Source organism: Crotalus tigris, unplaced genomic scaffold (assembly GCF_016545835.1).
Source record: "Crotalus tigris isolate CLP2741 ecotype Arizona unplaced genomic scaffold, ASM1654583v1 scf7180000024472.5447098, whole genome shotgun sequence".
In the NCBI taxonomy this organism is placed as follows: Eukaryota; Metazoa; Chordata; class Lepidosauria; order Squamata; family Viperidae; genus Crotalus; species Crotalus tigris.
In genome coordinates, this window is record NW_024100643.1 from 4,884,876 (window position 1) to 4,897,525 (window position 12,650).

At 40.4% G+C, this 12,650-nt stretch overlaps 1 protein-coding gene across 3 annotated transcripts in view; it reads left to right on the plus strand.

Annotated features, from left to right (window-relative positions):
• ITGA3 (integrin subunit alpha 3) overlaps nucleotides 1-12,424 on the plus strand; it is a 93,150-nt gene extending 80,726 nt beyond the window's left edge. The window contains exons 23-26 of one of the 3 annotated variants that reach the window (XR_005555476.1): nucleotides 80-178; nucleotides 2,893-3,018; nucleotides 9,024-9,282; nucleotides 10,390-12,424. Coding sequence is in view for 1 of the 3 variants with exons in the window: in XM_039333083.1 (XP_039189017.1) it covers nucleotides 80-178; nucleotides 2,893-3,018; nucleotides 9,024-9,185 (387 nt within the window). In the remaining 2 variants the exon portion in view is untranslated. Of the gene's footprint in view, nucleotides 1-79; nucleotides 179-2,892; nucleotides 3,019-4,551; nucleotides 4,714-9,023 lie in introns of all 3 variants that reach the window. The other 2 variants (XR_005555477.1, XM_039333083.1) reach the window with 2 other exon arrangements.
• Nucleotides 12,425-12,650: the final 226 nt, after the last annotated feature.

Sequence of the window (12,650 nt, forward strand, 5' to 3'; positions counted from 1 at the left end):
TTATTGTCTACTACACACAGGCATCCATTTCAGAGTCAAATGTATAGATAAACAGAAGTTATTGCTTTGGTTCTTACAGGATTATAATGACTTTGATCGTGTCAAAGTAGATGGACAAGTGACTCTCTTCCTCAGGACAAACTCCTCTACAATCAACATGAAAAATCAAACAGTGTTGGTGAGTAAAAAGATGAAGTAACTCCAAGAAATCACCAAGATCTTTCTGATTCCAGTTTTCACATTCCAGGCCTGGCCCATCCAGTTAATGAAATGATTCAACTGCTTTGGGCTAGCTCTTCATTTACCTTCTGCAGTAGCTTTTTTATTACAGCTAAGCCCAATAGCTCTATCCAATTTTACTTTTTTTTGTGGTGAGTTTTCATACTATGCAAAACCAATCTGACTGGTTAGTTTATAGTTCAATATATTATATGATTCCAGAAAATAGGTTAAACAGTGCTTGCCATGTAAAACTACCCAGTAGAACCAATTCACAATAAATTACACCGAGGGTCCCATCAAAGTGATGTTGAAAAGGTTGCTGGCCAGTCAGAGAGGAATGAAAGTATGCATGGAAGGAAACGACATGGATTGAGGCTGGAAGCGTGGCAGATCCTTTTGCCATGGTCCACTGCTCTCTTCCTCCATAATTATCAGATTCTAGCAATATTCCTGGAATTTATTTTCAAGTATGACTCTGGCCTAGTCCTGCCATGCTTTTGCAGATTGATGAAATCATTTGACAAACAATTGAGACATCCTTGGAAGGTTGGAAGGAGACATTGAACCTCATCCTCTTCCTTTGTAAGGGGGAGTATTTGTCAAGTTCCCTCAGAGTATGACACAAAACCATGTGCAAGCTTGCAGCCTTGTAACCTGGTAATCTACATTTGGAAATAGAACAACCATTCTACCATGCTTTCATGAAACTCTTTAGTTTAGTGTAGTTTACTTCATGCTCATTCACTCAGACTCTTGACCTGGCTTAAAGATGCCCTATTTACCATTTTTGAAAGCTTTCACTCAAAATAAGAGCTGCATTCTCATTTGCCGCCTGCAGGAGAGGCAGCCTGTAAATCAGTGGTTCTCAACCTTTCTAATGCCGCGACCCCATAATACAGTTCCCCATGTTGTGGTGACCCCCAACCACTTATACATCACCGGGTGCCAGGGGCGTGGACAAAGAAAAGGGGAAAAAATGGCGGACAGCCTTGTTTGGCGACCCCCGTGAAATGGTCGTTCGACCCCAAATGGGGTCCCGACCACTGCTGTAGATGATCCAAGATGGTCTGTGGATGGAAGTCGCATTTTTCCTGGGAAAAGAAACAAAATCTCCCTTACAGATATCCTAGGTTGCATGAAGGAAGAATCTTCAGAGGTGGCGGTCTATGGACATCCAGGTGGGCCAGTGCATGACTACCCTCTCTCATCCAGCTTCTCTGGGCTCTGGGCTTCCACAGCCATTTGTGCTTTGACTTCCAGGGAGAGAAGGACATCACCGAAAATGTAACCCAGTCCATCTCAGTTCACCTGTGGAGGTCAAATGTGTATTCTACTTCTGCCCACCCTTGTTAAGTACAAGAAATATCTCCATGCTTAAAATAATATAGGTAGTCCTCACCGTGGTCATATAAGGCATGATGTTAAATTACTGTGTCGATTATCCTAGTTGCCCTTGTTAGGCAAATCCTGCATCATTGCAGTGTCCCATTGTTATGTGATTGCCATTTGTGATCTCCTGTTGGCATGCCCATTGACTTTGTTTGTTGGAAGCTGGCAGGGAAAGTTGCAATTGACCATGAGATGCTGTAATTGCAAGCTGAGTGCCCAAATTACAATTCCTTGACTGTGAGGACATGGTGATGGCCATAACTATGTGGACCTGCTGTAAGTGCCCCATGTTCAGTGCCATCATAACTTTAAATGGTGGCTGAATGTATGGCTATTAAATCTGAACCTACCTGTAATGATAAGTATAATGGTAAGCAAGTTAAGAAATTATGCTGGATTGCTCCAAGGAGTATTTTTGTTTCCCTGTGAAGGGAAGGTTGCCATGTAAGTTGACAAAATAAGTTGGATAAAATAACAGCAACAATTATTATTTTCTTTTTACAGGTAGTCCTCAAAAGGGAATGCAACTCAGGAAGATATGTGCTGCCCTTCCCTCCCCCCCTCCCCACTCTTGTAAAAGACCATGATTATAGTAACCTCTCTTCATAGTTCCCAGAACAGCTTCATGTCAACTCTTTTCCCACATCACAGGTCCCTGTTTTCTCTCTCTGCCCTTTGCCCTCAGCCCACTCTGATCTATTACAGCAATACACACCTGCCTGCAATCTATTGAAACTAGTGATGGCAATGAGAAGCTTTGTTGCTACTATTGTTTTTCTCCCTGCAAGTAGACCTATCACTCTGCTGAAAGTAACCAGCATTACTTTCTATAAGGGCAGTAACAGTTTTGGTGTCATTAATGTTAGGGTGGATTCTTTTTTTATTGACCTACTTTCCTTCTGTCTAAACAACATGAATGTGTAGATTCAGTTTTAGTGAGATATTAGCATGTTCGATGCTTTTTAATTTGTTTCCAAAAGGAGTGAGAACAGGATTATGTTCCTCATCTCCCATCTCAGCATGTAGAATTATAAAGGTAATTAGAAGTCCTGCTTTTTGGATTTTGGGGGAATAGATAATATGAAGGGTAATTAAGAATAAATATGTGTATCTGATGCATTGAATTATGTCAATGGGAGTGTGCTAATAGCCTTGTATTGAGGTTCCTCTATTTTTCTCCACTGGAATAGCTCTGAGCATGCTGTTCTTCAAAACCAACTTTGCATTTATCCTGTTTTTTTCTCTGCAAAGACCTGTCCTGTTTCTTTGCCCTAATTTCAGTTTACTGTAGACATCGACTCGGAACTCAGTGAAGAGCAGCAAACCGAGATTGAGTTGTGGGTGGTGCTAGTTGCTGTTGCTGCAGGACTTCTGCTCTTGGGTTGTATCATCTTACTGCTGTGGAAGGTAAAAAAATGAAGCCTTAAATAGTGGTCAGGGACAATCCTGCTTCTTCCCCCCCACCCCAAACTCAACCTAGATAAAAAGACCCTTGAAAGTTGCTGGTTCAAAGTTGCAAATAATTGTAATGGCCTGTGCCTACATGATGCAAAGGAACAAACCAACCCACACAGTCCAACTGATTGTAACAATTCTGAATATCCAAGCAATATGATGAAAGTACATATAAAATTGTTTTCTTCGATAATGAATACACCGGTCTCACCTGGTAACAAAATGTTTACGTATTTGGCTGCAGCAAAACTGGCCAGGCTAGTTCCAAATGGGCAGGTGCAAAGTAACTTTGTCTCTCCAACTTTATCCAGAATGACGTAAACTGCACTGAGTCACCTCTGGTATGTAGCTCAAACACATTACTCTGGAGATCAGCCAAAGAACAAACAAACCAAAAAGGCTCTGCTGGGCATTTGATTCGCTCTTTTTTTCCATAAGGAATCTGCTAGATAGCTAAGAAACTATATTTAGATTCTAATTAGTGCAGGAATTGGTTGAGACTCCATAGTATTGATGCTTAGGATAACATAGCAATATCAGTCAGTTATCCTTTTCTGTCCAGTGACTCATTGTGATTTTTTAGGCACACTGTTGTGCTTCTGAGGTACTAATAGAGCATTCTGCATAGTGTACATTACTAAAAGTTTAGGAAAACCTCTGCCTGATCCCTATTTCTGGAATCCATCATCAGACTAGAGAGTCTTAAATATTCAGAAGCTCTGAGATGATTGTGACAGAGCTACACTTCCAAAATGCATTCCTGCAATAGGCAACCTGATGATTTTCAGATTAAAGTTCTTATGGTCCCTTGCCATGTCACTGGGATATGAGAATTGAAGTCCAGACCATACAGAAGGCCTGAGATGGCTTATTCCTTGCTTATCTCCATAGGTTTAGCCAAAGAAAGTTTATCTCTGAATTGCAACCATCATAACTATTAGGTTTTTGCAAAGCTTTGAAGGGGTATGTTTTCAGACATACCCTTGCTTAGAGCAAGGTACCCTTTCAGAATTTTATTTGGGAGTCAAAGTGTCCTCCACTTCTAATGAGCAAACTTTTACATATTTCCCTCTGGCTTTTCTGGTGAGCTGTTGCTAGTGCTGGAGAGAGCCCAGAAGAAACCCAAAGTGCCAAAGCATGCCACCGCTATATTTCAGTAGGGTTAACAGAATTTCCTCTCTGGCATGAAGCACTTTGACAAATCCTTAAGAGTAATGGGCTGCTGGTTCACTGGGGCATTTTCTAGTAATTATTTTTGAAGCTGTTGCTATGAGACAATAGCCTCAGACAAGTCAATAGAAGGTTTTTACTTTTAGGGATTCATTTCATCTGACCTTATAGTGCCTGGAATGAAAGAATGAAACAAGCTTTCTCCAGCGCACACACTGAAGTTTATCATTATTGGACCATAAGCTGGATACTTGAGTTGTGTTTTATATTTCCTACCCCCATCAACCCTGACCTTTGCCCCCTGCTTCCTCATAGTGTGGCTTCTTCCGGAGGGCAAGCACACGAGCCTTGTATGAAGCCAAGGGCCAGAAAGCCATGATGAAGATCCAGCCTTCTGAAACTAAACGGCTGACCGACAGCTACTAGTTCCTGTCTCGGGGGGGGGGGACACTGCCCACCCCTTTACCCTGTATCTTGGTAAATGATTGTGGATTAGTTGGATGGGTGGGGCAAGATCTGCCTTTCATTCCTTATGTTCCTGCACTTTTGAAACTTTCCCTGCACTTCTTCATTCTTGCTTCTAGACTGGTAATTTTAATGTTGAGTTAGAGAATGTAGAGGATTGATACAGCTGGCCACAGGTGATTGCCTTATTTTGGTGGATGGTTCATCTCATTCAGGATTATATACACTGACGGAATAATTCTCCAGAGTCCCTGGCAGGGAAGTAGCTCATACTTGCTACTTAAAAAAAAAAGTATCTTAGTGCTGAGAACAGGAAGAGATAATTAACACTCTATTAATCCATTTTACCATGTTCCACAACATGGCTGTCTAGAGAATGTCACTCCAAACAGTCTCAAATCTGATTTAACATAAAGCCAATTCTAACTGTACCACTAACATGATTTACCTGAACTGCCAAGTGTGCTAATCCTGTCCTTAGCCTAGCTAAGCATGTTCAAATACAGCTATTGTAAAGCCTGATCTGGAGATTTGGCTCTAATCTAGTAAAATGGGGTAAGTGTTCAGACTTTAGAGTTCAATTTAGATGTGAAAAAATCTATTTGTATGAAATATCAACCTCTGAGATTGGACACAAGTACTAGAAGCCTTTCATCGGTCAACAAAGAAGCGCTTTCTGCCTGCTCATCTCAGGTTGACAAAATTAAGGATGCTAAATTGAAGGATCTGAGTTTAGGTGATCTGACCCTGACACTTTCCTATCTCTTTATTAGAGGCTCTTTCTGCTGAAACACCATATTCTAAAACTCAGCCTGCCTGTTCTACTTAGCAGCCATGCAGCATCTCTGTCTTCAGTTATTCTCAAAGCAGATTCTTCTCAACGTATTTCATACTCTGCACTAGATTTAGAGCAATTTCTCTTTTTACCTGTTTGCATTACTAATTCAAACTTCTTTTCCTAGGAATTACCAAGTACTTTGAGGGTGGCTTTCAAGATGGCACTTTAAATAATGACATGTATCTTTTCTTTTTGTTTTGACTCTGTTTTGCTTTCTTCCTGGGCCAATACAAGTGACCATTGTTGGGATAGGCTAAGCCAATGCAGCAAAGTAATACTGGTAAGGTGGTCAGCCCTATTGAAATACACTGGTGCAGACTGGGAAACCCATCTGTAGACATAGTTTCATTCATGTGGAAAAAAAGGGGGAGAAAAAGAGGAGAAATAATATTGCAAAATAATGGTCCTTTTTTATTAATTAGATTTCAGTCTTGTTTTCTAATTATAGATTAATTATGTGGGAATTTAACTTTCTTCAGAAAAAATATTTGCAACTCCATGGTGACTCATGATATATTGGGCATTTTCACTGTACAGTATTGCCAGCATCAAGGTTTACAGATTGTTGAATCATTTAATCTGACCTTGCTTCAGTATACTTCCAGTGAGAGTCACCATGAGAAACAACAGCTCCCACAAAATGTGAAGCACAGGAGGTATCCATCTGACATGGTTGCTTGAGAATGTGGATGATTGAAGATATAGAAAAGGTTGCAAAGGAAGGTGGTAATTGTTTTGCTTTCTATGGATGAGCTAAATCCTCAAAATGGAATACAAAGTGGAAAGTTTAGTTGCAAACCTGAAGAACCTGGCAGAATCACATTTGTAAGTTGAATGCAGTATTCAGAGTTTAATCTTACTGCAGTGGTTGAGATCATCCTTGAAAGTCTGTGCCCTGTGCAAAATTATTTTGAATATTTTTTTTAAGGAAAGATGCTTCAGGCAATAGTCAGGAATATTTACCTACCACCCATATCTGACAAATTCTACATCCATTGAAAAAATAGCTTCCAGCCAGGCAGTAATTTCTAAAATGACCTGTGCTAAGATTAAAGCTTGGCTTCCAGCATCTAGACTCTATACTGCACTCATATTTAGAGCTATTGTGACTTAGCACTGAATTGCAAATTTTTCCCTGTTGCTACTTCAACATCACAGCTAGCAGAGGTTTGTCATAGGGACAGAACAAATGGACTTTCAGCAGAGTAGACACCCCCTCCCCATTTTAAAAATAAAAAGCAAGATGTCATAAAATGTAGTGAGGGAAGGTGCTCACAATACATTTTCTTGTGTATGGTGTGCAGTATAGAGATAGCATTGGTTGTGCTTGTCAATCCATCGTGGAGCCAATTATAATATCCTCAGCAGGAGGTGGAAGTTGACAGTGGTTCCCCTCCTTTTTTCATTGTTAGTCCCAGTTAATGTTGATGGGGAGGGGAGATTGAGACTGCAGCCTCTTATCTGTCTTGGCACTGTATTTCTTCTTGGTACTGTATTTGTACTAAGGTAACCAACCGTCCTCCTTTAGGGAGGACAGTCCTCCTTTTGTAAGTTCTGTCCTCTCTCAAAAAGTGTCCTCCTATATGTCCTCCTTTTCGATATTTGAAGACTAAAATCTGTAAATCTCTGTATTCGATCGATGCCGATCCGATCCGTTACGTGTGATATGACGTATTTGTATTTGACATGACGATTCGCCAAGGCTCGGTACAGTGCGGCAAGACGCGATAATGAGATGCATGTGCTCCGTACAGGAGAATTGTTTTGAGAGAGTGCACCGTGCGCAAGAGTGCGCCACACTCAAGTAGCTTTGTTTACTTCTTACCAAAACATGACATGGCACACATGCACGCATTAGACTCACTTTTTTTTCTTCAATTTATTTGTGTCCTCCTTCTCATTGTAAAAAAGTTGGTCACCTTATTTGTACCCCGTTTCTTTCACATCTGCTTTAAGCCATTGGGTGAGATTATACATTGGCTCAGGATCAGGTTTCACCAGTTTATCAATACTATCCAACTGTATATTTTAATCCCAGTAGACCAAATTCTGCTTTTGAGGTCCCAGTCTAGAGGTTGTACAGGTCCATAGATGGAGAGGGAAAAACTCAATTCTGCTGAGACTGGTTGTGGATAAGTTCTAGGGACTTACATCTTTAGTCTTCCCACTAAAAACCTGCCTCTAATCTGGGGTTTATTTTGGGACTTAGTTGAGGCTAAAAGAGCAAGTGGCAATTATGGTCAAGATGGCCACAATTCATCTAGTGTGTTAGTAGCACCAGTTCCTGGATTGGGAGGCCTGTCAAGCAATTATTCGTGTCCTAATTAACTCATAATGGATTACTGCAGTGTGCTGTACATGTGACTGCCTTTGAAGACCATTCAGAAACTACAACTGGTTCAGAATGCAATACTGCAGGAGTGATGGGCATGCCACATCGTGCCCATGTGATGCCATTATTTTGCAATCTGCACTGGTTACTAGTTTTAGTTATGACCTATAAAGCCCTTTATAACTTAAGACTTGGCTAGTTGGAGAACCACTTATCTCTGATTGTCTCTGATCGACTGGTGAGAGTAGACATTATAGGTATGCTTCAGGTACAGTTCCCACTATGATAATATTCAGGTACGATTCCCACTATGAAAAGTCATTCAAGACTTGGCAATTTCCCAAAGTTTGAGGCAGAGGCTTGGCTGTTTTATTGTAGAGTAGTGAATTGTGATTGACCTGAAATGGCATCCACTCCCTGGATGATACCACATGGCCTCTGTACTATATAGGAAGGCCAAGGGGCAGAGCAGCTGCTCCGTATAGAAGATCCATGGAAAAGGTAAGTAACCAACTCATAATGGGTTGTGAGAGGGAGTGTATGAGACCCACTGGGGTAAAAAGTGGAGCACAGGGATGCCTTGGGGTTCGGGAGGCCCAGGGCAGACCATGTGTGAACTGGGGAAATATTGCCTGCTCTAGGCCTCCCAGGGATTCCCCCACCCCCAGGCATCTTGTGCTTTGCATAATGATCACCATGGGGAAAAGAGGGATTAGAGTTATTAAGCAAGATGATTGAGTGTCACCTTTAATGACTGTCGCAACTCACAACTATAATGAGCAGGCTCCTTGGGCCCCAATCAGCATCTCATTCTGAAACTGGCTAGAAGGTTAGATAAGGTCCCACCTCCACCCCATTTACGCATTTGATCCTTTTATTCTTTTGTTTATTTGGTTCACACAAAATGGCTATGCCAAGAATCAGAGTTTTTCAGTTCCCAAATCAGCCTATCCCTGATAAAATGGTCAAATGTATTGGCTCAGGTTGTTCTTTTTCTCTCATGGATGAAAATATCTCTTTTGCTGCTCTTTTGTCCTCTCTTGTCTCTGAAACCTTTTCTCTCTCAGGTTGTCAGCTAAGGTTTCTCTCTCACTGTTGGTTTCTGCTACTGAATGTATGTATCCTCCCCTCCCCCTTTCTCTCCATCCACAGTGCAACTTTTTCAAGCCAACCCGCTACTACCGCATCATGCCCAAATACCATGCCATTCGTATCCGGCAGGAGGACCGCTATCAGCCAGCTGGCGGTTTCTTGCCTCCAAAGCACAAGAAGCGATGGGTGACAAACTGGCAGGAAACAGGAAGATACTACTGACATCTGCCTCAGTTTCCCCCTCTATTATGCTCACTCCTAGGCTGCTTGGCTTGCCTTTGTAAATATTGCTGGACCAACCAAGGAACTCTTATTTATAGTAAGTTATATGTCCTTGGTCAATTATGACCCAAACCTTTCTCCAGACACTTTAATCATGGGGAGAAAACTATTCTTGCAAGGTGGAGATGGTAGCATTTATAAAATTTTAGGCACAAAGGAGTAGCTTTTTCATTTGCACTGCTGGGTTCTTCCCCCACCCCCAGTCCCCCCCAGCCCACAACACTCCAACACCACTACCAGCATTCTTGAAAATATAGTTCCATGAAGCAGAATGAAGGGCAGATTTGAAAATCAGCTTCATTTTGCACTAAAAGGGCATAAGCACTTGTGCTAATTGCCTATATGGAAAGATTATGATCTAATGAAATTGCTGTTTATTATAGCCCCACTCTTGACTATTCCTCTCGTGAGCTCAGTGCAACTTCTGTGTGATTCCCACACAGACTTCCATTTTAGCAGCTTATAAAATCTAATCTCGGCTGTCAAACTGCCTTCAGGTGAATCCCTGGGCTTCCAAAAGATGTATCTTGATTAAGCCAACATGCAGCTTCTCTGTCAAATTCACACATGTATACTGTCTTAATATAAATGAACTTTGGATGATTTATCTTAGCAGAGTCTTCAGGATTGGCAACAGCTCTCCAGGGTTTGGGGCAGGTCTGTCCAACGTCCAAAGATTCTTGGGATTAAAAAATCTTTTTCATGCACAGCAGATATTGTAGAGTTAAAATTCCTCCCAAGATCTGCCTATATATTTACTCAATATGATAATCTTGCAAAATCATCTTAATATGTTTATGGGATGCTTTATTGCAGAAGGCCCTTCTGTTTCCACAGAACCCTCTTTCAGTAACCACAAACCAAATGTCTTGTGTGTGTCCCTATCAGAGACTTACACTAGGACCGTTCTCTTTGAACATCCTGTCCTTATACAAGAGCATCTGATCAGGACATTTTGGGAGATTCTTTTTTAGTGTAAGGTTATATACACTTTTCACAAGTATTTTTTTTTCTAATGCAGGCATACAGCCATATTTTAAAAAACAAAGTACTTTTATTTGCTGGTTTTCATTTGTTGACAGTTGTAGATGCCTCCATGCTCTCTTTTGATCCTTGTTAATGCTTGCCTCATTTTTCCCCTCAGCCTTTCATCACCTGGCACCAGTCAGATATATTGGACTACAACTCTAATCATACTCTGCCATACTTCATTTAGAGGGGAGGTTGAATGAATTTTGCCTTCTATAACTGCAATTGCCATATTTCCTGACTCCAGCATGGAAAACTTGCAGGATGTATAGGGCTTGCAATTGCTCCCATAAGATCTTCAACCAATTTCCCCAGGCCTAACCTCTATTTTTAGGTCCTATTTAGCCAAGGTGGTATTTCCCTTTCCCCTAGAAATAAGGTTTTATCAAAAACCTTTCTTGAATCTAATGGTGCGGCTGAAGCCCATTTAGTTCTGGGCCAGTATCAGTTTTCACCCTTCCTACAGAATAAGTACTGGATATTTCAGCACTGGAGCTTGTAGTGAACTAAGGATGACTGGCTATAATTTAGTCCTTCTATTTTATTTTAATTTTTAATTCTCTTGCAGGAAGGGTGGTTTCACTAGTATTAGTACTTTTGTTGTCTTGTTTTTAAGAAATACTAAGAAAGCTTGAAATGAGAAGGATAGCATTTTATTTTTTTAACTTAGAAATTATTTTTAATGATTTTGATCACTGGCTGGTTTTGAGACATGCCAAGGAGTAGTTCATTGCAGGACTAGCTCCCAGCTACAGGAGGCCCTTGATAGCAACCTTTAGTGGACTCTTTCCTGCATCAGTGAGCCTGGAGAGGATCTCCATGCTTTTCACAGCATTTGACAACGATGCAATGTCAGTGAGACAGAAGGATGTTTATATAGCATCTTGATCCCATCATCTCCAAATACTAGGACAGATTTTGTTTTTAAGAGCAATTTTAAAAAGATATCCAGGTGAGTCAGGTGTTGGCATCTGTTCTTTCACTAAAACGATTCCAAAATTTTCAGCTAGAGCTTACTGAAGCTAGTAGTCGTGCATTCTTGGGTGAAGTGTGAATTAATTAAAAAGAAAGTCTAAGACATGGCCTTCCCTCATAACTGAACTGGATCAAAGAGCAAAATGAACAGAGTCTTAAAACTAGGCAACTCTTTTTCAATAGTAAGCAACTTTTAGAGAAATCCAGTGGAATAGGTAGTGAGATGAGAATGGCTGCAGCTAGCTGGGCAACTAAGAAAGAACAAGGTTCACCCACACTACCTCTTCCCTGGCTACCATTTCGAATCAAGAGGAGAAATTAATGCCTTATTCTTCACATAAGAAAGCTACGGATTTATGGGAAACAGCTTCTGCAGAGTTAATCTTGCCAAAAAATGCTTCAGTTTTCTGACTTGGGCTGTATCCAGCAATTCACTGTTTAATAAGAAACAATATTGGACTTGCCAGCTCAGAGAAATGAAACTACCATTGGAATTGATGATTTTTATAACAGCAAAAGAAAGCAAAAATCATTGTGGTACCTTAAAGTCTTGCTTTTAGCTCACATCTAATTATCCATCAGGCTGGTCAACATTTCAGATTTGTATTTTAATCTAGGCTCTAGGCAAATATACCAGTATTTGATGTGATGGACTGCAACTCCCAGTATTCCCAAACAACAAGGGATTATGGTACTTGTAGTCCTTTGCATTTGGAAAGCAATGGGCTGGAAAACTGCCTCAATTTATCTTCCCATGAGCCAAGGATGGATGCTGACTTCTGCACTGAACAAAACTGAACCTAGACTACCAAAATTGGGGCTTATTTTGATGTGTAAAAACTCCCTTAAAAGGAATTGACTGTCTCTGGATTCTGTTCCACATGTTATTGTCAAGGAAATTTGGTTTCATTCACTATGTATTCATCCCTGACAATAGTCACATTTAATTTGCCCATTCCTTTCCATCTCCCAGGCATGTTTTAAATTACAAAGAATGTACTTATCTTTAGTGATGTGTACATAAATACATTCATATATAAATAAATGAATATATATATATTTGTTGTTTATTGGATTTTCCCACTGTTTATGGTACTGGAGGTCTTGAATCATTGTGCCTTGATTGTAAATAAGCTTGAGTGTCTATTTTATGAATAAAATATTATGATTTGTAACTTGGGGTTTTTATTTTCTTTCTGCTTTTTAAAGTACACTAAATTAAATTCCCCAGATTTCAGCTTTGGATATTTGTCACTATCAAACAATATCAAGGATGAAGTCCACTGGAAAATGGATAAACAATCTGTTGGATTCATTCTGACATCTGATAGTGCTATACAGAAATCCACATTTTGAAGGGCAAAATATGATTGATAGAGCACATGGATATATGCATGTAGC